General features: G+C 40.2%; 1 protein-coding gene and 1 long non-coding RNA gene across 2 annotated transcripts in view; one reads left to right on the forward strand and one right to left on the reverse strand.

Moving 5' to 3' along the window:
• LOC309539329 overlaps window positions 1-21006 on the forward strand; it is a 205127-nt gene extending 184121 nt beyond the window's left edge. The window contains exon 2 of the long non-coding RNA XR_014222821.1: window positions 19618-21006. This is a non-coding gene — a long non-coding RNA (uncharacterized lncRNA). The remainder of the gene's footprint in view (window positions 1-19617) is intronic.
• RAB12 (RAB12, member RAS oncogene family) lies at window positions 161-16851 on the reverse strand. Its single transcript, XM_082235329.1, has 6 exons — window positions 16452-16851; window positions 12371-12431; window positions 3892-4030; window positions 2862-2951; window positions 2267-2371; window positions 161-1604 (listed from the first exon to the last, which is right to left on the reverse strand). The coding sequence occupies exons 1-6, from the start codon at window positions 16690-16692 to the stop codon at window positions 1491-1493; spliced, it is 750 nt and encodes a 249-aa protein (XP_082091455.1). The 5' UTR covers window positions 16693-16851; the 3' UTR covers window positions 161-1490.
• Window positions 21007-24502: the final 3496 nt, after the last annotated feature.

Here is a 24502-nt window from a genome sequence, read left to right on the forward strand (position 1 = left end):
AACTTTTGCTTTCTAATAAACATGCTTAGGATTAAGCTAAAAGTCAACACATCCAGTCCTGTTTTTATAAACTAGAAAGTCACTTAAAAAAATTTCTCCTAAAATGGTCCTTTTTGGCCAACATTTGATTTTTGGCATTCTAATAAGAGATGCAGTTCCATTGTCATTCATAAATACAAAATTTTATTGGCACATCATTAGTTTAGAACGACAATGCTTTTCAATACCACAACAACATTTAGGACACATCAAGTTATTCCAATATGTAGCTACTGGTTTACCACAGCTAAACTATACAGTGCAGTTTTAATAAAAGATATACCAGAAAGATATGGTTCACAAACTGATTCAGACTAAAAAAAATCCTTTAGTACAGCATATTTGATGGGAATAAGCTCACTTATTAGAAAAGAGTATATTGTAACAAAGATGTCTCCCCAATTTGTTCAGACAAATACATATATATGAGACAGGAAATGTCTTGTCCTAAAAATGATTTTAAAAAAGAATGTGTCTAGGACAGCAGCAATGCCTTATATATATATCTATTTTAGGTTTCAAATATATCTCTGTTTTTTGTATCTTACAGAACCCGATTGCTAGCTAATTTATATTTGAGGAAACTAACTGTGCAAGTTGGCAATTCATTCTTTATAAACTGCACAGAATATAGTGCCTCCGCGTGCACACACATACAAACACAAAAATGACCTAGCATTAAAAATAATAAATAATAAAGAATTGCCAGAAATGTCAATTGTGTGTTCGGGGCTCAATGCACTGAATCCTGCTGCTATACGATCCATTCATTTCAATGATGCTTGCATAGAACCACATATACAAGCCCCATTGAAATGAATGGTTTGTGTATAGCACCACTACTTGGCAAATTTCATTCTCTGGCTACAATCCTAGGCATACTTACCTGGGAGTGAGCCCTCTTAAACACAGTGGGTCTCACTTCTGAGCAATCATATACAGGATTGTGCTGTCAGTCATTTTAAAATGCTACAGTAAACACTTTTATTTTGAATTTGTAAGTGGGAAACACTGCCTTTTAAGAATGCTTTAGAAAGTCAAAAATTTAAAAATTATCTTAGAAAAAGCTAGCGAAGCACCATATACTAGGAGAGATTCTGTTTATATCAAGGGACCATTACAACATTTATGTTCAGAATAAGTGAAGTATGGATTTAATTTCTTACATCCTAGGTTTGGGAGTGCTGCGTTTCCCAGCCAAATGTACAATATTTATAGCACTGGGAAAGAGGAGTGAAAAACCACTTGTGGGAAGGGCAATACTTAACCAGCTACAGCTGAATCCTACCCAGGCTTGCATATTTACAAATTAGTGTATAGCTCTGACTCTGAATCAAAGTGCAACAAGGAACTGCCACATGATTGTAAGTGCAGAGTCAGACAGGTGCTTCCTGCCCCCCCCACCTTTCCCTCCTCCCACTTATCATTTGAACACTGGATGAAGCAGCCGGTCAGCAACAACGGACATGAGGTCTTGGAGGCGGCAGTTCTGGTGGAATTTCTGGCTCTGGTTGTAGGGACAGGATACTGTTGGACAATTCGTTTCTTATAATATCCAAAGGCATCTTAAAATGGGGAAAAAATCCTGTTGTAAGCAATGTCCTGCACAGAATGTTATAGAGTCTAACACAGTCCAATGGTATAGCCTAGAAATATAAGCATTGCCACCTAATCTGAATTACGTGACCTAAATTCAGATCCTGGCATAATATTCATCGTTAATTACTTTAATAGGGCAAATAATACCCATAAAGCTCCATCATTCATTTTTAACACATATAGCTCTGCTAAATCAAGTATCAACTTTTCCTATTAACAAACTATCATTACTGATGGAACTTAAAAGCATCAGATTTTATCTGGATTGTGCCTGCTACATTTTGGTGAGCTTATTGGTCAGTAGCATGAAATTCTGTCTTTTACTCCTGGCTTCACAGCAACGAAACAAAACAGCCCACCAAGCTAAAATCAAACTATACAACCTCATTCCCTCATTGAAGCAAGAAGAATTACTGGAGCTGTTACACTGATACCAATTCCCATTTAAAGGAGTATTAAGTATCATACGTATGAAAGAAATGCAAAGTACTCTGCTGAAAAACTGGTTGTGGCAAATAGCCCAAAAGGTGCACTCTAGAAACATAATTTATTCAAAGAAACATTAACACAGTACTTTAAACAGTCAACATTTTAAGTCCCATTAACTTACAGTATGGAAGCATTTTACCTTTTTTAGAATGTCATCAACCAGCTTCAGAAATATTTCATCCACATTAAAATTATCCTTGGCACTAGCTTCACAAAACCGCATCCCAGTTATCTGCTGTGCAAACTGATGGGAAAAATTAAGAAATCATGACATTTTTAGTCTGGCTCAAGGAAATTTCATTTGATCAAAAGTATATTTAGTTCCATAATAATTTAAATGATCCAGTTTATTTACTAGTACATTAGGATGAAATTAAACAACAACGAACAAATGCAAAATAAGTTTGAGAATTAATTTAAATATTCTGACTTGGATCTTATGATAAATAGGAAGATAAACCAGTTTAAAGAAAAAGAAGTTAACAGAAGGCATTTTTCCCATGCTTTCCTCCTCACTGTAATCCCCAAAAAGTCAGGAGAGGGGGTGGTGCTTCTGAACTTTTAAAGAAAATGAATTAAGATTATAGTAAAACAGTTCCAAGGCATGAAGTTACCCAACATTAAAATTAAGATCAAAATGTATGTAATGTTAAGGTTCTGCACCGTTCACACTTCCACAGAAGCAATTTTCTATTTTCATCAATGTGTGTTAATTTTGTTTCACCTTCACCTACTTTTTCTCCCTGTTGCCGACTGATCTCTCTGTCCACTTCACAGTCTAACTTATTTCCAACCAGTAGTAGCTCAGCATCTTCTGAGGCATACTGGGGGGTGGGGGTGGAAAGAAGAAACACCAAAGCATAAAATGGCATGTTTCCACTAGCTTAGGCCTTTTGATTTTAAATTTCACATTGGTCAAAATGAAGTTCTTCAGTCAATACATTCATAACAGTTCTAGGCTGTTAAGCTACTTGTTAAGGCAGTCTTGATCATTTCCCCCTTAGCTTAGGCTTTACTCTACCAGTACAATTTAGTAACTTCTTGATTATTTGAGAACTGTTGGACTGTGCAACCTCCTGTAACAAACACTGAATTACTGCTGAATAATGATAGAAATGAATATAATCCTTATGTTGCACTGTGACCATAATGGTTTACATTGTTTCTAGTATCTGAATACAGCAATTTCAACTCAAAAATTTGGCAGGATTCACCATAAAGTCTCAGGGTCAGTCACAGCAATTTAAAATAAAATAAAACACAGTTGACAACAATTTAGTCACAACAATAGGGTGGGTGCTAAAAATATAAACCTCAAGTGTCAAAAGGCCAGGTCATAAAGGTGTATATAGTACCCTATACGGCAAATGCACAGTTGAGGCAAACATTTTTGTTTCAATTCTCATATATTATTAGGCAGAAAAGACAGCTGCTGATTTAGTGGTAACCCTTGTTCAAGAAGCCACCCCCTCTCTCACACCCACTGCTAACATTTTCAGTTTTGTGCTACCAGTTGGTGTTTAGGTCTAGAGCTCTAAAGCACACAGAAACACAGAGGTGGCTTGATGAGCTATGTGGTGACGCAATGAATAAGAGACCACAAAGCTGCCTCCACACTGCAATTAACCAACACTCATGAGTTTAGAAAAGTGGCCATAGATCTACAATAATGAATTCTTTGGAGTGTACTGCCACCATGCAATTTGACTTTATTACTGTAAGTTTCAAAACCACTACTGCTTATTTTGAGAGATTGAAGCTTACCTTGTCAATCATTTTCATCCATTTTGGCAAATCATCAAATGTCTCCTTCTTCGTGATATCATACACCAATATAATACCCTTGGCACTTCTGTAATAAGCTGAGGTAATGCTGTTGAATCTTTCCTGACCTGCTGTGTCCCTGAGAAGCAGTAGGAGCAAATATTGGTACAACAATTTTATAACTTCACAAACTGCAATTACAAACTCCGACATTGCAAATAAGGAAGTCCATATACTGAATCTATATCTTACTCCACCAAACAAATAAGAACCACCACCAGTTTTATGAGGTTTTGTCTAAGAAAAGTAGATGAACTCACAAGGAAGAAAAATAGCTCTTGGTAGGATTAAAGAACTCCAAATGAAACATGCAAAGAGTTATCAGGGCTTCCACTTTTACCACATACAGTTTTAGCAAGTATATTCAACTGTAAGGGTGAAATAATTCATGCATGCAATGGCTCTGTTCACATGTCAAAGTAAACCATACTTAATGATTCCCCAAACAGAGGATCATGGCTTGCTTTGCTCAAACAAACTGTGATAGATAAGACAAGAACAAACCTTGGCTAAACATCATGGCTTGTATGGAGTGCAACAAACCACAATCCGTATGTTGGACAGAAAGCTAAGCCATAGATTCTGTTTTGTTGTTCCTACTTGTGTTAGAGAAGGAGCAAAGTGGGAGCTACCTGTGTGTTCGTGGTAAGCCATTAACTATGGTTTACTATGATGCATGAATGTGGACAATGTAATGATCACTGGGACAGGATCAAGTCATTTACTGCCATTTACTGTTTGTCTTAAAAACTAAACCCAATGCACATGGATATATCCATGATGTCTGTCAAGACTGCTCATAAATATACAGTGGTACCTTGGGTTACATACACTTCAGGTTACATATGTTTCAGGTTACAGACTCCACTAACCCATAAATAGTACCTTGGGTTAAGAACATTGCTTCAGGATGAGAACAGAAATCGTGCTCTGGTGGCGTGGCGGCAGCAGGAGGCCCCATTAGTTAAAGTGGTGCTTCGGGTTAAGAACAGTTTCATGTTAAGAACGGACTTCCGGAACGAATTAAGTACTTAACCCGAGGTACCACTGTATGGCAAAACTAAGTTTCCAAGACAAGACCCCAACATCCTACAGCCACACTTACTGTGAGCCTGCCAGACAAGTCACATACAACATAGTAATTTCAACAGTATGTGATCCTAAATCATTATTTATAAAACACATTGCTGTGTTAAAAGATATTAAACATTACAGGAACATAAGATGAGTAAAACTCTCTTAGTTCTGATGGTGGGGGCAAGTTGTCTCATCTGAGAGGGGAGAAAGAAAGGGTTCTCCCAGCTGGGCAAATTAGCCAGTGTGACATCACTTCCACATCCCTTCATTTGGCAGTGTAAGGTAGTGAAGCAACCATACCAGCTGCATTTGCTCATAAGACCAATGATTAAGAAGAAAGATGCATTGAATTTAAGAAGGTTGTTGACAAGCTAGAACATCTGCAGAGGAAGGCAGCAAAGAGTCTGGAAACTAAGCTATGAGGATCGCTTGAAGGAGCTGGGTATGTTTAGCCTGGAGAAGAGGAGATTGAGAGGAGATATGATAGCCATCTTCAAATATCTTAAGAGCTGCCACATGGAAGAGGGAGCATGCTTGTTTTCTCCTGCTCTTGAAAGTAGGACTTGAGTCAATGGCTTCAAGTTACAAGAAAGAAGATGCTGACTAAACATTTGGGGAAAAACTTTCTAACAGTAAGAGCGGTTCAACAGTGGAACGGACTCCCACATGAGGTGGTGGACTCTCCTTCCTTGGAAGTATTTAAGCAGAGGTTGGATGGCCACCTCTTTAGCTGAGATTTCTGCATTGCAGGGGGTTGGACCAGATGACCCTTGTCTCCCTTCCAACTCTAAGATTCTATGATTCTAATAAATGTTTCTGTTCCACTGTACCTCAATCCCAAACATTTTTTCACAATTAAGTCTCACTGGGTTCATGGGTTTATAATTCAAACACTGCTCAAAATTTTTGAAATGTTTTCATTATTATTATTAGGGATGAGCTTCTAAAAGTTTATTTATATAAAAGTAGTACAACAGACTGCCTAGGGAACAGAAAAATTTGATTATCAACAATATGCAGAGAAAGAAATAATAACTGCCTTTCTGTTCACCACACAATTTTAAGTTTGTCAGAAGCAGCTAGCTGAAAAAGACTCCATAGCCCTTCTGCCTGCAATGCTACAATGTACAAATTAATGATAAGTCTACCGCAGCGGCATTGGTCTGGTTTGTATGTCACACGAAGACAAACCATGGTTTAACATAAATGAACAGGTTCCTAGAGAAGAGATCCCCAGTTGTTCTGCTGCATAGATTAGCTTAGCATGTTGTCCGAATCCAGACTTATTGCTAGGATCTCTCCAGACTAACCCCAGGCTGTAACCAAGATTTGTCCTATGGTTTATGGCTGGGAGCTTGTCTGAGAGAGCCAAACCATGAGCCTGGATTTGGATCACATGCTAAGCCAAACTGGCTCAGTACAAAAGCAAAACAATCAGGAAGGAGCAAAGCAGCTGGGATCTCCTCTCTGGCAGATGGCACACATTCACACTAAGCATGGTTTGGTTTAACATGACGTGCAATCCTAGTCACTGACACTAAGAGGAAAGAATTAAAGTTGCTCCTAAAGTTCTTTATTTAAACAAATGCAGTTATGCCAGATCTTCATTTAAAAGAAAGAAACCTTGCATCTTTTTTCAAGTTTGTCAGTAATAACAGAACAATGTTGTATTTGCTCTCTATGCATTAAATTAAAAACACTAATAGACACCATAGCATTGTCTCTCTCTGTCTGAGCAACTTTAAAATCAGTGCTTGCAATGTTACAGGTAAACACACAACTGTATGGAGTACATGGTTTCTCATATGTAAAGTATAATCTAAATGATTTACAGACCCAATCTTGCTAACCTCAGAAAAAAATGCACTGTAAGGCACTTTTCAAAATGCACTTGGGATAAGTGCATATTCAATCTTCAGCCCTACGTGTGACAAGTTTCCTTTCTGCATTCTTAAGTATGTTTTCTGGTTCTTTGAAGTTCTAAGAGTACCTGATGGTCACAAACTGAAAAAAGTGCACTAGGCAAAAAGCAAATACTATTCTTTCTTAGCAAAAGCTTATATTTAACAGACAGTTCTTCATTTTTTTCATGCAACAACATTTCCATTTCTGTCACACTCAGAACCAGAGAATGACTGGAATGAACTGATATGGAGAGGGTCAATGTGATGTAGCTTTGAGTACAAAGGGCTCAGAGGTACAGTGAGAAGAAATTAACATAGTGTGGAGAATTTTAAATATAAGAATGTTCTGTTAAAAAACTGTTCAGTTTGTAAGCAAACAGAATGAGGAGAAAAAGCTGGCAACTTCTAACTGGAGCTCAGGAGATTGGGGGGGCGTGAATCTCAGATGGCAGCCTGCCAAGAAATAGCTAGGCTGGTACTAAAGAGGTGATGATGTGTCTTGTGAGGTTTTCTGTTATGACAACTAGCAGAACTCAGCTTTTATAAGGGTCATTAAAATTTAGAAAGTCAAGCTGTGGTAGGTCATTTAGAAGATATTCCAATTGAACACACTGGTTCAACGAGATGCAGAGACTTGTAACTGATTAGCAGTTTCTGACAGGACAGAACAGAATGGAAGGGCAAGCACAGCACCGTTTTGAGAGGGACTGAGGAAGAGACTCAGAAGAGATTGAAAGCAAGTATGAAGAGAGGATGGTGCTGAGCAATATCTGCCCTGCCAGAGGAAGCAGCCAGAGCTGTGCTGAAACTTGGGAGATCCTTATGGCATCACATGGCCATTTAAGAAGAAACCAAGACACAGAGCTGAAGGCTAAAGCTGAGAAGGTCTTAGGGAAAAGAAAGAGACATACTCCGGCATCACTCCTCCAGAGTAGCTGAAGCCACATTGTCCATTCGTAGGAGGCTGCCTAAAAGTAGCAAGGCCCTGGCCCTGGATAAAGTCCTCAGTTAAGCCTGTAAGGTATCTTGGGGGGGGGGGTAAAGAGACTCTTGACCAGAGGGAAGACTTTAGGTGAACATTAAAGGCAACTGCATATTTATTTAGATTAAGTAAGATAATTAAGGCAAGTTAATAAGCACTTCAAAGCACATAAAAGCTCTATTTTATATTAAAGTGGCAAATAATCCTATTATATTATTAAAAAGTAAATTAGTATATATATGTTTGCTCTTTAAATATGTCTGTTGGTCTGTTCATCCCATGCCTAAATCCAGCTCTCTGTGTGTGTGTGTGTGTGTGCATGCGTGTATAGAGGTATGTAAAATATGACCAAAGGAATTATTTGGTTCTAAAAGGGATAAGGAAAGCAGGCTATTTTTTAATGAATTTGTTTTAATAGTTTATACACCACTTAATATCACAGTTTCTGTATCTTAGATTTCTGTGGCAGGGATCCTACAGGTGATAGATAATATATAGGTGGGCTCTTATACCTGGACGTAACATAAAAAAATAAAATAGAAAGGCCAAGTGGGGCCAGAGTGATGGAATGACATAAGCCAGGGTTGGTACAGCTTCCACACTTAACACTGCCTTTCCTTGGTTCCTTCTTCTCAGCATATCTGGGAAATAATTTTGCTACTGCAGCTTCAGAAAACTTTCAAGATGGGCATGACATGCCTATAACAATTGATTTATTCTCCACATCCTAAGAGGGGTTCAAAGTGCTGAAGGCTTCCCCCCTTGTGCCAAATATATCTCCTTACAGCCAAAGCTCAGCAACACTGTGGGCAGGATTCACCTAATGAACCCTGTCAGCAGAATAATAGATTCCTGGCAATGCAGGAATCTTTGCCCAACATGGTGCTTGAACCCACAACCCCAAGTTTAAAAATAGACTTGTTAAATGCATTCACATGTTTACTGTTTTGTCTAGTGTGGTCATTGGGCTACCAGTAAAGTTTCATGGACACTTTGCTTGTATTGTATGCCAAGTATCACTTCGACTTGCAAACACAGCGAGTCTAAAAATTGCACGGTAACACTTTCCTAGTCCGCATCACAATAAGGAACATGGGAAGAAGGAGGCTGTTATATGCTACTAAGTCTTCTCCTCCTCAAGACCCAATCTTCTAACAAGGTGACAAAGCAAACCAACCCTTAAGTTCAGTTCCTAAGTATGGAGATTATTCATTCTTTGTATACACTGAGCCCTGTTCTGGAGGATTGTGCAACTTCAAGAGCACCTTTTCAGAGGGCAACCACTCTTATTTTAGACTTATCTTTGGAAATATTTTTTCACTTAAAACTTTCATATATATTTCACAATTTGCATGTACAAAAAGGAATAATCACTGAACTCCACTTGAGCACTTCAAATTGAAGGAAAAACATGAATGTAGGATGTCAACATGGGAAACATGCATGCCAACACTACCATTCCCAATGTAAATGACACATTGTCTTGATGTACACTTAGCAAAGAACATCTAACTCCTAGATATACCCTGAAGGAATGACATGGGAAATGACTATCTCACAAAAAGCTTTAAAAATATGTGGGCATGCTTAAAATGTAAATGAAAACACTTGAACACACACTTTAACTCTAGACTTTGTGGCATCAGTATTTTATGACAAAGGGAAACAGGAAAGGAAACACCAAACTTTTGACATCCAGCTATAGACACAGGGCCACTTCAAATGGATTATTTTCCTACATGGATAATGCATGCACAAAAGCAAACTTGCACACAACAATTCATACTACATATACTTTCCACAACATTTCCTATATAAGTTCCAATGGCATGGGGAAAGGTCATCTTTGAAGTGGACCTTATATTCAACATTTGTGAATTTCCCAAATGCTGAAGAGAAAAATACAAGTTCATTTTTTCAAGTAGTGTTCAATTAGTTAATCAAAACTGAAACAATTTGAGAAATATTCAAGATGTAGAAGTGCCACGTTTGTTTTTATAGCAACGAGAACATAAGCATGGCAGCATGGATTCTTTTAAAGCTTCTGCATGATCCCATCAGCTGATTTAAGTTCGTAGAAAAGCTAGGAAATGCTAACAACTAATTTAAAATAGGTCAATGACTCCCTGGGGTTTGGGGGGGGCGATGAAGACAATGAGATTATTATAGTGGCAAATGTTTGTTGATGAAAGATGCTGAGATCAAACAAAAATTAAAATTAGAGTAAAATGAATAAACGTTATGCTACATTTGTATAGTAGCCAATAAAGCAACATTTTAATTGTCAATAATGTAATTTATAGGAATTTTACATCTGAAAGGGATTTGAAAAGTCATTCCCCTACTGAGGCAGGAAATTCACTACCATAGCACCCCAGAAATGTGGGTATTTAGCCTCTGTTGAAAAAGTCTAAGAAAGCAGAGTTTGCTATCTTCCAAGGCAGCCTGTTTCACTGTCAAACTGTTTGTATTGTCAGCAAGTACTTCCTAATATTTGAAAAAAAATCCATTTCTCCTAATCTGAACTAACTGGTTCAAGTCCTAGGGTCCTCCCCCTGGAGCAACAGAAAATAATTCTTCTCCATCATCTATGTAACAGCTCTTCAAATATTTGAAGAAGGCTAACATGTCACTTCTCAGCAATCTCTTCTTTGGGCTAAACATGCCCAACTCCTTTAACCTTTCATCAGGAATTGAACTCTAGATTTATCTTGACTCAAAAAATCTTACAAATAACCAATTCAATATATTTATATAGGTGTGAAACACTCTGATTCTAAGAGTTTCCCCATTCATTCCACTGGATGCAGCAGACCATTGCACAGACGTTCAACCTGTGTTCATTTGCTTTCTTCAACAAATATAGTGTGCAAAAGCTCTGTGTGCATAAGAGTGCACAAAGTACTCCTTGGTAGGAATAACATCTTTAATAAATATTTTTGCTTACTTAAAATGTAGGAAATCTTTGATGCATCACAATCTCCATGGAGTCATAATCTGTTAAGTAACATCCTTTTGACAGTTTTTTTTTTAAATTAATCTCAATTTATGGAGAATAATCAATGTCAGAACAACTGGGTCCTGTTAGGCATCTAAGTATATAGTTACATGTGAAGAACACTCATTGAAATAAATAGGATGATCTTATTTTACTTAGGGCAGAATTTCAGATGTCTTTTCAGGATTTTAATTTTTTTTTAAAAAAACACTGAATCTAAGAAGGTTGCAGTAATGATTATTTTCACACCCAAAGATATTGGCACATTGAAATACTACATTACCTCGTATTGGCTTCAGTAGGCCCTGGCTAAACATCATGCTGGCTCAAATACCATTCTGTGGCCATAGGATTCCAGATGGGGACACAGATGAGGAATGAAGTCATGCCAGTAACTTTCAAGTATTAGGTAACAGATGATACGAAAGATGCAACAGCAAATAACTCAGATGGAAGCAAGACAAACACATGGTGCGACAAACAGAGCTGATGGTGACCTGCCAAGAGGAGTTAGTAAACTGAATTTACTGCATCTATGCAAGAGTTAAATACTATCAGATTAGATCAGTGTTGCCATCTGAACAGCCACAGTCTAGTTTTTCTACTACAAGTTATTAGCAAATCTAGTAAGTTATCTTTAATGCATGAAGTATTATTAATACACTAGGATAAAGCCATTAGCTATCTTACAGGATTAGGACTGTTAAGCATAGGTGGTTTATTTTATCACAACAGCAATTTGCAGCACCCTACTATGTATACTTTTATAGCATGAATGAACAGCACAGAAACTACATCTGAACAATTATCCCTCATTCATTGGATCTTAAAGCAATATATAACCCTGTTTTCATAAATATATTTTTCATTAGTATCACTAATGGTCTTTAGAGAAAGCCTAATTTTCCTCATTTCAATTTTGGTGATGTCTGGATCAAGTATTTAAGCACCACGATCTCCAAATACCATGGACTTCCCCAGCCCTAAGCACTTTTAAAGTAACATGCCAGTTTTAAGATTGTATAATGATTTGACATGCCGATAGACAAAAATTGGTGTATGTGAAGCTAATAAAAAGTATAGGAAATTATTTAATGAAACAGCCAAAAACGCACTGGTGATTCTTGTTGGAAATGCATACTGAAAATATTAAAATAGACTGTCTTCTTCTCATTGACCTTATATAAGCTGCTCTGGGAGCCTTATCAACTGAACAACAACATTAAGATGCTTAAATAAAAGTTGTAGGGTACATCACTTGATTCCACCCCAAAAAGATTACCTTATGAATTTGATAGCTATTGCTATAGCTGTGTGAGGGAAAGGGAAAGGAGCAGTAGGTATATTAAAGCTAAGTCGTCTTATAACAGTTAATCATATTAGACAAGCATATTAAAACCATGCTAGAACACAAAACTTTAAAACATTCTGCTGGTTTTGGTTGTTATTTTTACTTACCAGATTTGTAATCTAATTTTCTTTCCTCTTAGCTCTACTGTTTTGATTTTAAAATCAACACCTATAAATAAAATACAGTAAACAAAAAAGGAGGAATAAGCAGTAAAAGCAACACAGGTATGATTTAGTTTAATTTAGTACCTGTTCATATTTAAGTAACATAAGAAGGTGGACTTGTACCACTTAAAGAGGCAAGGGGGAGACAATGAACAGATATTTCTTATAAGCACTCCACATGAACTTATCTAGTATGCTACCACCAAAAATATTTTCAACAAGGGGAAAGGTTGGGTTGTTTTTTTTTAATTATTCAATTATTTTCTAGGAACCACCAGAAGTTCTATTTTTTTAAAAAAGGATCCCCATCAGTTATTGCATCTTAATAGTTCTGTTTGCTTCAGCCTTGTTACCGAGTGTGGGGATATAGCTAGAGAAGTTAAACTTGTCCAACCTCTACTTAAAGGAATATTTAAAAAAGTTCCGCCCCGGTCGTCGGGAGGGGGTTGCTACGCCACTGACATTGGTGAAGTATGTATATAGGTATATTAGCTTCCATTATACACATTTCATTGCACGTAGCACAATGACTTTCCGTTTTTATACTGTAAACCACCATGTGACCCTCAGATAAAGGGTGGTATAGAAATTTAATAAATAAACAATAAATTTACTTCTGCATAACATTTTTATTTTAGAAATTACATTTGAAAATTAGGTTATTTAAAACTGATATCATTTGGGGGGGGGGTTCATTAAATTTTATGTCCCAAGCTAGTCAATTGGGAAGTGGTAGGGAAAGGAGAGAGAAAAGAGAAATATTTCAAATCCTCTAACTTTTTAACTTTCTCTCTTATATTTTTCACAACTCAAACACACCCACAATCTCAAATATAACACAGAGCAAAAGCTTATAGTCCAGAGTCAGAAGTAAAGTTTCAATCTTAAAATGACATCAAAAACGCCTACTTGTTTTGACTCTTCCGATCCTATTTCAGCTGTTTACAGCTTGACAGCTGATCTCTCTCATTACCAAACGAACACTCATCTACTAAACTTAGCTCTACCCATTAGTTCATTTTTCATTTTATTAAATCTCACAGATGGCTCCATTTTGAATAAAGGCTGTTCAGTCCTTTCCATGGTGCAATATGTATATAATACACTTAAAGCAAGGTGCCTTAAAGAATTGGTTGCCTGCTTATTCAGAAACAATTGTATGTTTCTTTTCTATACAACCTAGATTTTGAACATGAACCCTTATCAGAAATAATTGTCAAGAGTCAGTGTGGCCCTGGGTTCTGACTTGGTAAACAGCTAATTTCTTAGTTATTAAAATTGCTGCATAGTCTTTGACCTCACCCAGAACTTCAAGGAAGAGGGAATGCTTCACCTGAAGATGTTAGGAGGCGCTCTTCTTTATAAGTTATTTTTGTTTCAGATAAATGTTTGGCTAGCTTTTTTGTGAGCCACTTGCTATTTTTAGTTGATTGAAATGGAAATGGAAAAAAGCCAGCAGAACAAGTGTAATTTTTGTCTATAAGCCATTTTCAGTGTTGTGGTAAGGTGACTCAGAAATGTCGTAAAATTAAGATATAGTGGTAGTTATCCCTGTTTTTAAGTATATGTTGTACTTTCAGAGTTTCTGTAAAATCATTATAAATGTTTTCTAAATTCTCTACATGTTATGGCTGCTTTGGAGAACACCTACACTGGTTTATCCCACAATACACACCCATGTACGTGTATCCGATAAGAAATTTACAGAAACATGGTTTATACCAGCAAGGAGCACAGGGGAAATGAGTGATTGCTGTACTCCAGATTCTGGGGGATATCTTACACATTTTTGCTTTAAGAAACAATTGGGTTAACAGCCCAAACCAGAAGTCCCATGTCCTGTTCTGTGATTATCAGTCACCATGCAGTGACTTCTGCAATCCTTGCTTCCAGTTTCTAAAATTAGCACACATGTTGTGGCTAGTAAGTTACTATTATATGTAACCAAGACTACAATCCTGTATTCACCTAGAAATTACTCCCATTGAACCTAATAGGGCTTACTAAGGAGTAAATATACATAGAACTGAATAGTAAGTAAACAGTAATTACAACATCTTATTGCAATTAAATGTTGTTTAAATTACAAACAAATCCTATATTAAACAGAGATATTCCTTTGGTTGACAACATGAACAGAGAAAACTCCCATAAAGGAATTTTAGAACCAGAGTGCCATACGTTAACTTTAATGTAATATGCACAGAACATGCAGGAGCTGGAAAATGAACTTAAAGCTCTGCTTATCCCTATTAAAACATTACACCACAATGATAAGGAGAATACCAATTAATGTCATAAGTTTAGTAGAATACCAGGGGTTCTTTAGAACTCAAGGCACTGGACAACCCTATAAACCAGGGCTGGGGAACTTGTGGCCCTGAAGCTCTTGCTGGCTATGCTGGCTGGGACTGATAGGAGCTGGAGTCCAGCAAAAGTTAGGGACATAGGTTCCCTTCCCTGCTATTAGCATTCACACAATGAATAGCCTCACTAATCAAGGAGATTTAACTGCTGTAAGATTGTAGCACTGTAGGTCAATAAATCTTAATAAAGGATGCAGGTGGATTTAAGTAGCCTTGCAGATGATTTAATAAAGATTGTACCAGCCATCTTAACAGCCAAGAAACTACTTTTAAGTTGTTCCTTTGTAACTGTTAGATGTCCAGCTATAGCATATTAGATATTTTATGTTCCACAAGGAGAACAGCTCAAGTTCAATAGTAAAACATTTGCTTTTCACACAGGAGGTCCCAAGTTTAATCCCCGATATATCCAGATAGTGCTAGGAATGTCTGTTGTCCGAAACCCTGGAGAGTCACTGCTTGTTAGTGTAGACCAGGAAGCTGCCTTATACAAGGTTAGGCCATTTCTCTATCTAGCTCAGTACTGTGTACAGCAGCCTCTCTCAGCCTTGGGTTCCTAGATGTTTGTTGGGACTACCATTCCTATCATCCCTGACTGCTGCCCCCGGGGATACTACACTTTGGGAAACACTGCACTAGTTTATAGGTGTGTTCACACTGGGGCCAATTCTGTGAAATAATAACTATCAAGAGTTTCCATAAAAGGTAGTTGAGCTAACTAACTGAAGGATTGTTTGTGAACTAATAGCAATGCAGTTACCACTGAAGGAGACTGTCTTGCTATTACTGTCATATATTTAGCTTTTGTTTACCACCACTAAGAAGGTGTTAGAGAGATGAGGTAACACTGTATAATCAGAGTTACTTTCATCACAAATGGAAGTGTCTCCCCTGTCACCCTGGGTCAGGGGCAGATCCTGGGTACTAAACAAAGACTCTAACATCAGATCAACAAAACAGCAATGTCATGAGTGAAAACAGATAAACCTTTTCTAATAATTAAGCACTCCCCAAACTGAGAAGCCACTAGCAATAAATTAATCTGATGATGGGATACTTTTTCCTCCCTCATCACTTTAGCATTCTAGCAAGATAACTGGCTCTTTACTCCGACAACGCAAGTAGAATGTGCCCAGTGCCTGAGTCTCTACACACAGGTACACTAAATTAGTGTACCCCTTCTCAGGCAAATCTAACTGGAGGTAGTTTTAATAATACAAGTTTATCTTTGTCATCCCAGTAAAGGGCAGGAAAAGACTATTCACTCCCCGCCCTGAGAGGAAAGGAGAGAGCATTTCATCCCTAAAGGATAACAGAGAGAGAGAGCTTCACCTGAACAAACAATAGCAGCATTGTATTTCCCAGCCCAACCTTACTACGGGGCTGCTTGCAGTTTCGAAGGAAACACGGATTTCACACGGACCGCAAAGTTATGGATGGGGCCCAGGTGTTTTAAGAGGCGTCTTCACAACCAACGGGGTGAGGAAATGGGGTGGGTTAAGGAACCCAAGCCCCAGGCTTAGAAAGCAACCCTAATTTTCAAAATAAGATTTGTAACGCCCCACTCCACCCTCCCCACGACGCCCCCGCTTCCCCCTGGAAGTCCCCTTCTCCTCGCCCTCGCCCCCCCCCAGCCCCGCCGACGGGCCTCACCGTACCTACGGTGGACTTGCAGGCCTCGCAGAAAGTGTCGTCCGTGAAGCGCTCCATCAGGCTGGTCTTGCCGACGCCCCGCGAGCCGATGATGATCACCTGCAGCTTGAAGTCGGCCGGGCGCGGCGGCTGCTTCCTGCGGCGGCCCTGAGGCCCCGAGAGCGCAGGGGAGCCGCCGGCCGAGCCCAGCCCGCCTCCGCCGCCGAGCCCCGGCCCCCGCCGCTGCAGCCCAGAGCCCGGCTCCATCCACTCATGCGGCTCGCGAGCCCCGCTGCCCACCGCCCGCTGCTTCAGTCAGGGCCCGGCCCAAGGCCCGGCTGCCCTCGCCCGCTACGTCTTGTCCCGGCCGGAGGAGGAGAAGCGGGGCTCCAGTCGGTCTGTGCCGCGGCCACCCGGATGACGAGCGAGAAGCTGCGAGCCAGAGACGCCCCGAGTCACACGGAGGGAGGCAGCGCCCTCTGCGGCGCGGGAGGACTTGGCGCGGTCACCTTGAGGGGGAAAGGCCACCGGCGTCGGAGGAGGAAGACCTTTGCCGCCGCCGCCGCCGGGCCCTGAGGCTGGCGCGCTCTCCCCGACCGAGCGCCTCCTTCATCGCGCGAGGCCGCAGCAAGGAGGAGCTGCACCCGCAGCGGCGTCACGGGATGAAGTTTAATGGGCGCAGCAGCAGCTATCGCAGGGATACAGCGAGGACACAGTTTTCGCCTGTTGAATTCCTAACCTTTCGGACATCTTTTCTGAGCCCTGTCAAAAACAAGAAGAACGACAACTAAGGCGGTCACTCCCCTTTTTAGAGAAAGCATCCCCGGCCTCTCACACCAGGCGTTTCGCATTGTGTGGGAAAGAAGGGAGATTGCTATCATGGCACCTGCTCTCATGCTGCGCGTATGCAAGAGATCAGGTTAATTGAGTGTATATATATTAATCGGTGATGTCTTTTTCACCCATGAAAAGTTTTTTTTAGTCTTAAGAAAGAAGAGTGGCAACCCTAATAAATAACCTTCCCTTCTTTTCAAGCATCCCCTTACCTGTACTTGAGCAACTTGAGCTTGGGCAACTTGAGCTTGGGCTGGGGCTGCATTAAGAGGCACAGCCAGGGCCAACCCACCCATTAGGCACACACACAGAGAGGCAGCAGCCTCAAGTGGCAGAGCCCCACTGGAGTGGCCCCCCACGGGCACCCCACCTGATACCACCCACATCACAGGGGCAGCAGCGTGGCATTTTGCCTCAGGAGCCAAAATGCCTTGGGTGACCCGTGATCACGCCTAAGATCCGCTATAACCTATGCAGTGTGGGCCCATATATTGTTATGAAGTGAGGGGAGGGAGAGAGAGACCCCACCAAACCCAATAAATCAATGAATGTCAAACTCTAGCTAATAACACTGAAGGGGAAAATGCAGGCTGTAGCAGTTCTCCCGAAATGCGCCATAGGAAATCCCTAGGTTTAACCTGTGCAAACTAGCTTGGCTGGGCTGGTTGAATGTAGGCCATTACGAAACAAGGTGCTCAGGTCTGCAAAACAAAAGTTGCTCAGGTGACTTCGTGTGAGGTGACAGGAACAAAGTATTGTTTTACAGGAGGCTTGTGGTGTGGTGTGAAGAAGGAAGGAGAGAAAAAAGGGCAGACCTCCATGAGCTGCTGGGCAGTGGGGCAGGACCATCTTGGCTGCTGGCTGGAGGGGGCTGCACTAAGAGACCCAGAGCCATGGCTGCCTGCTGTTGTGGACCCAAGCTTGTTGAAGCCATGAGAGGGACATAATGTTCTGCACCCTTCCATTGCAGACCTCCAGGTATTAATATACAGTGGTACCTCTGGATGAGAACGGATCCGTTCTGGAGCCCCATTCGCATCCTGAAGCTAACGTAATACACAACTGTGCATGCACGGGTTGCGTTTCGCCACTTCCGCACATGCATGTGATGTCATTTTGCACGTGGCGTCATTTTGAGTGCGCTTGCGCGAGCGGTGAAACCCGGAAGTAACATGCTCCGTTACTTCCAGGTCGCTGCGGAGCACAACCCGAAAATGCTTAACCTGAAGCGTATTCATCCCAAGGAATGACTGTATGTTAATAAAGCATATTACACTAGCTTCCACGGTGCCTCGATCTTCTCAATGAAAATACAACGCTAGGTAAGCACCTGGAACCCCTGGAATTTTGCACTGCTTGTGGCGTGTAACAATATGTTTACTCAGAAGCAAGTCATATTCCCAGGAACTGCATGGAATTGCAGCCTTAAGCTAATATTGGAATAAGTGGGACCTGCAACCAAACCTTGCTATGTATCCTTACTGCCTACCAGATGTGCTCCTCTTAAGTGCTCCTGCCAGCTAGTCATGCCCCTTCCAGGACACAATCAGGACTTCAGGCTGGAAGTTCCCCATCTATGCTATAAGTTGTTAGAGCAGAGGTTCTTAACCCTTATGGGTCCATGGATAGGCTTCAAGGGGTCTGTAACCAGGCAGAAAATAGATAAATTTCAATGCAACTAAATGAGTTGTCTGCAAAATCTTGTATGTCTTTATGTGCAGTTGTCTGGGGAGGGGCTCCGTGGTTTTCATCAAATTCTCAACAGGGTCTGTGACCCAAAACAAAGTTAGGAACCATTGTGTTAAGTAGCAAGTGCCTTCCCCACTTCCAGGGCTGCTAAACATGCTCATACCTCAGTGGACTGTTATGCAATTATTATCATTTCCTCCTCCCATATTTTTTTTTAAAAAAACATTTTCTAAATCTCAGCATTCTGTCAATATTTCCATCTTATTTCTTAGTGGCCATGTTTTGTATATAATCATGCAGGCACTCACCTTCTGATCTTGTCGGAAGCCACCCAGAGTGGCTGGGGCAACCTAGTCAAATGGGTGGGGGAAGAAGAAGAAGATACATTAAGATATCTTACGGTATATATTTCTCCATTTAGGTAAAGGTAATTTAGGCAAAGGTAAAGGGACCCCTGACCATTAGGTCCAGTCGTGACCGACTCTGGGGTTGCGGCGCTCATCTCGCTTTATTGGCCGAGGGAGCTGGCATACAGCTTCCGGGTCATGTGGCCAGCATGACTAAGCCGCTTCAGGTGAACCAGAGTAGCGCACAGAAACACCGTTTACCTTCCCGCCGGAGCGGTACCTATTTATCTACTTGCACTTTGATGTGCTTTCGAACTACTAGGTTGGCAGGAGCAGGGACCGAGCAACAGGAGCTCACCCCATCACGGGGATTCAAACCGCCAACCTTCTCATCGGCAAGCCCTAGGCTCTGTGGTTTTAGGTTGATTTATCTGCCTTTTCATAAATATTGCTTAGATGGGAGAAATTAAAAGGTAGAAGATACGACAATTAAAGTAAGGGCTGGTTGTAATCTATGCCTCCCCTCCACATTGGCTTAATGCCACTGTAACATTCCCTTTAAGGGCAGTTTGCTATGCAGACATTAGTTGATGGTGAAAATTTAATTCCAATTGGGTAATTTATACACCTCATGTTTTCTCCCATTGAAGCTGCTGTGAAATGTTCAAGAGCAGGCTGGACAATTTTTGTGTGTCAGTTTTCACCTGTGCTTCCAGCCTTTACCCCCACCCGCCACCCCCCAGCTTCTCCTTTGCTCTTCCATGGAATTTCACATGGAAGGCCACAGAATTAACCTGCAAGACAGATAGTTCAGATTATATTTGTAATTATTTTTCTGGAGAAACAATCAATATGTCAACAGGTTATAAAATATGAATGCTGCTGTTTTCATGACAAATTAAGTCAGTATTTGACAGCAGTTGAGGACCTGGGGACAAAAGCTGACAGCATGTCTGCAGCTATAAGCGAAAAGAACAAAAACATTTGAACTTTTCAAATGCCAAGCCAATAAACAGGATTCAAAAATGACAGCGGAGTAGAGCTCCTCTATTTTTCTGCAATAGAAGCCATCTCTTTTAAATTCTCCCAGACAGTTATAAATCAAGCATCTGAGGGAACAATATAAATAGTGTGATAATATTAACTATACCCATCATAAATTTGAGTTTATATCCTCTGAAAAAAGTACATTATGTTTCATCAGTGTAGTGTAGTCAAAGAGCATATGGACCTCACTCTTCATTTGCTTGCTTCCATATCCATCTGTCCTTAGAAAATTACCTTCTTGTTGCTGAGTTAACATCCCCAAAATAAATTATTTCGGAGCCTCTGTGGAACTTCTATGGAAATAGCTTTTATATCAACAAAACTGCTTGCTGCAGCATTCCTAGCTTACTTATCAGATGGCCTGCATCCAGTACAACAACAGGAGGGGATATTGCAGTTAAAATATTTTACCTCTCTGTCACTCAAAAGGATTTATATTCAGAATCTTTCCTGGGTAATTAGCAAGATGACTGAAGGAGAGCAAGGTAGTGGAAGGCAAATGTCATTTTCAATAACTTTGTTTTTCTCTTCTCTACTCAGAGCCTGCCCTGTAAAACAAGAGGAGGCAGAAAGTTGATTGCTGTGGATCTCCAACCCATTTCTGTTAGGGTGTCCAGTGCCTACTGCTCGCTGGAATTCTTGCAAAAATAAAAATGCCAGACTAGCTGAGTCTTGATTGGATCTATTCTCGCTAGACCTTGCTTATGTTATTAAGCATGCATGTCCAGGATGTATACGTGTGTGAGAGAATTACAAACGTTCACAATTCTATGTGCAAAGGCTAACAATGCAACATGACTGGGTTTTTTTGCCCTGTGGAAAACATCAAGAAATAGTTGGCCACTAGAGGGAGTATAGCTGCTGTCCAATGTAAAATCTGTGAGGTGAAAACTGTGGCAAGGATAAAGTTGTTCAAATTATAATATCAGTAGTCTTAACAACTTCACCCTTCACACAGTTTTACAGGAAGTTGAGAAATCTGAGGATTATTGGAAACAATGTATTCTGGGCCCTTCTACACTTAATTGCCCCAGCTCAGATCACACATGGCATCTTTTACAAAAATGCACATACCTGAACTACCCCCTTGAAACTGCCCCTGCACAACCATCCTTACCTTCCAAGCAAGGTGCAGAGTTGTTAAGGTTGAAATCACACAATTTTATTGTGTACAAGATGCAACCATACTGTACAAAACATAAAATATATTCAAATTATAAATAAAATGTAAAAACACCCCAAATTGTACAATGTGCTGATATTAATGGCTTATGCATCTAGTTTTTCAAGACTGATTTAAAACCAGTTTTCCTCAAAGAGCCTTGAATCAGGCTTTACATTTGCCATTCATTTGTGCTGTGCAGTGCAATTATATTCAAGTTTATTCAGACATAAACCCCACTGTGGTCACTGGGGCTTCATCACCAGGTAACTGCATTGCAGCCTTAAGGCTATCAATGTCAAACAAAGTTTTCAAATGTAATGTACCATATTTTCTTTTCTAAAGAATTGTGTACATAATTGATACACATGTACATCAGTAATACACTTTTCCAGATTTAGTTGTACCAGTTAACTGGAACTTTTGACAATCTACAAGTAAAAACAAAACTTTTCCTGTCCCTTAAGACCTATCCAGCTCCTGAAAATGCCAAAAAGAGTATTTGACTGTGAGGAACATGGAAGCAATGCTTTACTTTCTTGGAAAATGACAATAATACAGGAGGAAGGAATGACCTTTATTATGAGTTGTATTGTCAACTTCACTTTTGTAAAGCAAAGTTTTCTGTTTTTGTCTCTTGCTGGGCTTATTGCGTTTCAGTTTGATGCAACTCTGTTTTATTGTTATTGTTGTTATTAGTAATCACCTTTAACATCAGCTCTTACCTGTGCCTCCTAGAAGCTGTCAGCATGCTACAGTGGGCAAACCATGGGAAATGCCTGACTGACTAAACCAGGTGAGGGTAGCCAATGGGTCTCAAACTCTCGGTGAGTTAGGGACTTCCCTTGCATGTGAAGACAGGCTTCGGCGGACTGAGTGGGTGGGTCTAACGGTCAAGATTTATTATTAATGCTGGAGATGGAAGAGTATCACCATAGTAGGCTAATGCATTAAGATATTAAGATGTAGCACAACATTCTGCAGATTGCTCTTCCCAGTATCACTGGCACAGCTGCCATTTCTCCTTGGAAGGAGAACGTAACACATGAAACCATGATTGTCCCTCCTGCCAACTCTGAAATAATCACATTTCCAAGTTATGTGTTGAGGTGCATCATACATATTTTCCACATTCAGAGAAATCTGGAATGACATTCTTATCTGTACCTCAACACCACCTGTTGACTGAAATTTCATCTACTCATGGCAGGCAGTTTAATAGCAGGATAGGGAGCCCAAATGTCAGACACCTGTTACAGAAAACAGCATAAATGTTGTGCTTGTTGCTACTGATTTCAGCTGGGCAGAACCCACTTTGTACTGTACTCTGATGAAATTTACTAGTCTATAAAGCTTGCAGTGCAATTACTATGCTGAATTCAAACTGCGTAAAATTGTTCTTAGGGTGAGTTACTATTGTATTTTTTTTAAATAAACAGTTTTAGCTATTGGTTTATATTGAGTGTAGTTCCTTCTAATCCTTCTTATTTTTGTTTATTGGTTTCCAAGAAACTAGAAATAACATGGTTGGTTAATGGTGCTTAAAGCTAATTTAGATGAAAGAGAAAATTGTTATACATGTAGCTAGCAACCCTCACTGTAGTGTGTTAAAAGGCAACCAATCCTATTCAATGTATCAAATTTCTCTATGGACTAGTTAATTGGCTCTGCTAAACATGGTCGCTTCTATTTTATACTTCTATTCAAATTTCAGTTTTCCACCAAGTTGCCCAAGCTTCATTAATTCATGAACATTGGCCTTGTGTGCCATAATTGTATGCCTCTCATGCAGAAATTCACTGCTCGTACTACATTACTTCAAGGATGCCTAGTCCTTGTTCAACTGAAAGCTGTTCTAGCAATTTTTAGTACATTTATTAGCAACACTTAATCTACATCAAGTAAAACAAATTGCAGGTTCTCTCTTTAATATAGGGCACAGGCACATATTGTACTTTGCGGATGGATTCATTTGGTAGATGCAGACTGATTTGATGTCATTACAGCGCTCAAATGTTACAGACACCAGCAGTTGTTTTTTTCCTTCAGGATGATCTAAACTGGGTAACCATTAATGCAAAATGTGAATATCCCACAAAATTAAATTTTGGGATTATTATAGTCCTTAGTAGCAATAAGCAGTAGTAGCAATTCTGCAGCAATGTTAAAACGATCCAGTCTTTTGGGTGGGCAGACTAATTGTATGGGACTTTCCTATTCTCACAGCCACCAAGTTGGGTCATTTATATGTTAACCAGCTGCACAGAGCCACTCACAGACAAGCAGTTCCCACACAATGGGAGCAATGTTCACAGGGCCTTGTGTTGACTGGAAATATTACAGAGCTATGCATAATTCTGAAGTATTAATATTGTTGCAAAAGTTGAGTGCCTCCCCCTCTCAGCCAAGTGGTGGCAAGAGTCCATAGGGTTCCAGGCACTCACCCAGCGTCTGTGTTCCTTTGGAGAATTGAGACACAGCAGATACTGTTGTAGCTTTAAGAAATATGGTTTATTCACCTATTTACACATTCAGTCTGCATGGAGTCCAGATGTTACAGCATGGTCACTTCAAGAGGGGCTTGTACCTCACAGTTGTGCAGCCAGCCTGCCTAAGATGGACTCCCAGCCCTCTTCCTGCTTCTTTTTCCCAGACCCCTTGCTCAAAACCTCTCTTTTCCTGTCACCTCACACCCAGCAACCCTGGCAACCTTCCCAATCCCCACCATGCACAGCCAAAGGGGAAGAAGAGTGAAAATCTATGTTTCTCCTCACATCACTCAATATTCGAGGCACTGTGGCTGAGACTGGGAAAGCAATGGGGGGGTACTCGGGTTCGAGGTGTAGAGCAGCAGGTTTGCTCGGCTCATAAAGCCTTGGACAAAAAGCTGGGATATGAAGATCTGCAAGAGTTTTAGAGACTAATGCACAGGTGCTTTTCTCTATCAGTCTTACCAGCATTAGCTTCCACCAACACCCAACCATGCCAGAGAAACGGA

The sequence above is a fragment of the Podarcis vaucheri genome, assembly GCF_965113315.1.
Source record: "Podarcis vaucheri genome assembly, chromosome: 8".
Taxonomy (NCBI): Eukaryota; Metazoa; Chordata; class Lepidosauria; order Squamata; family Lacertidae; genus Podarcis; species Podarcis vaucheri.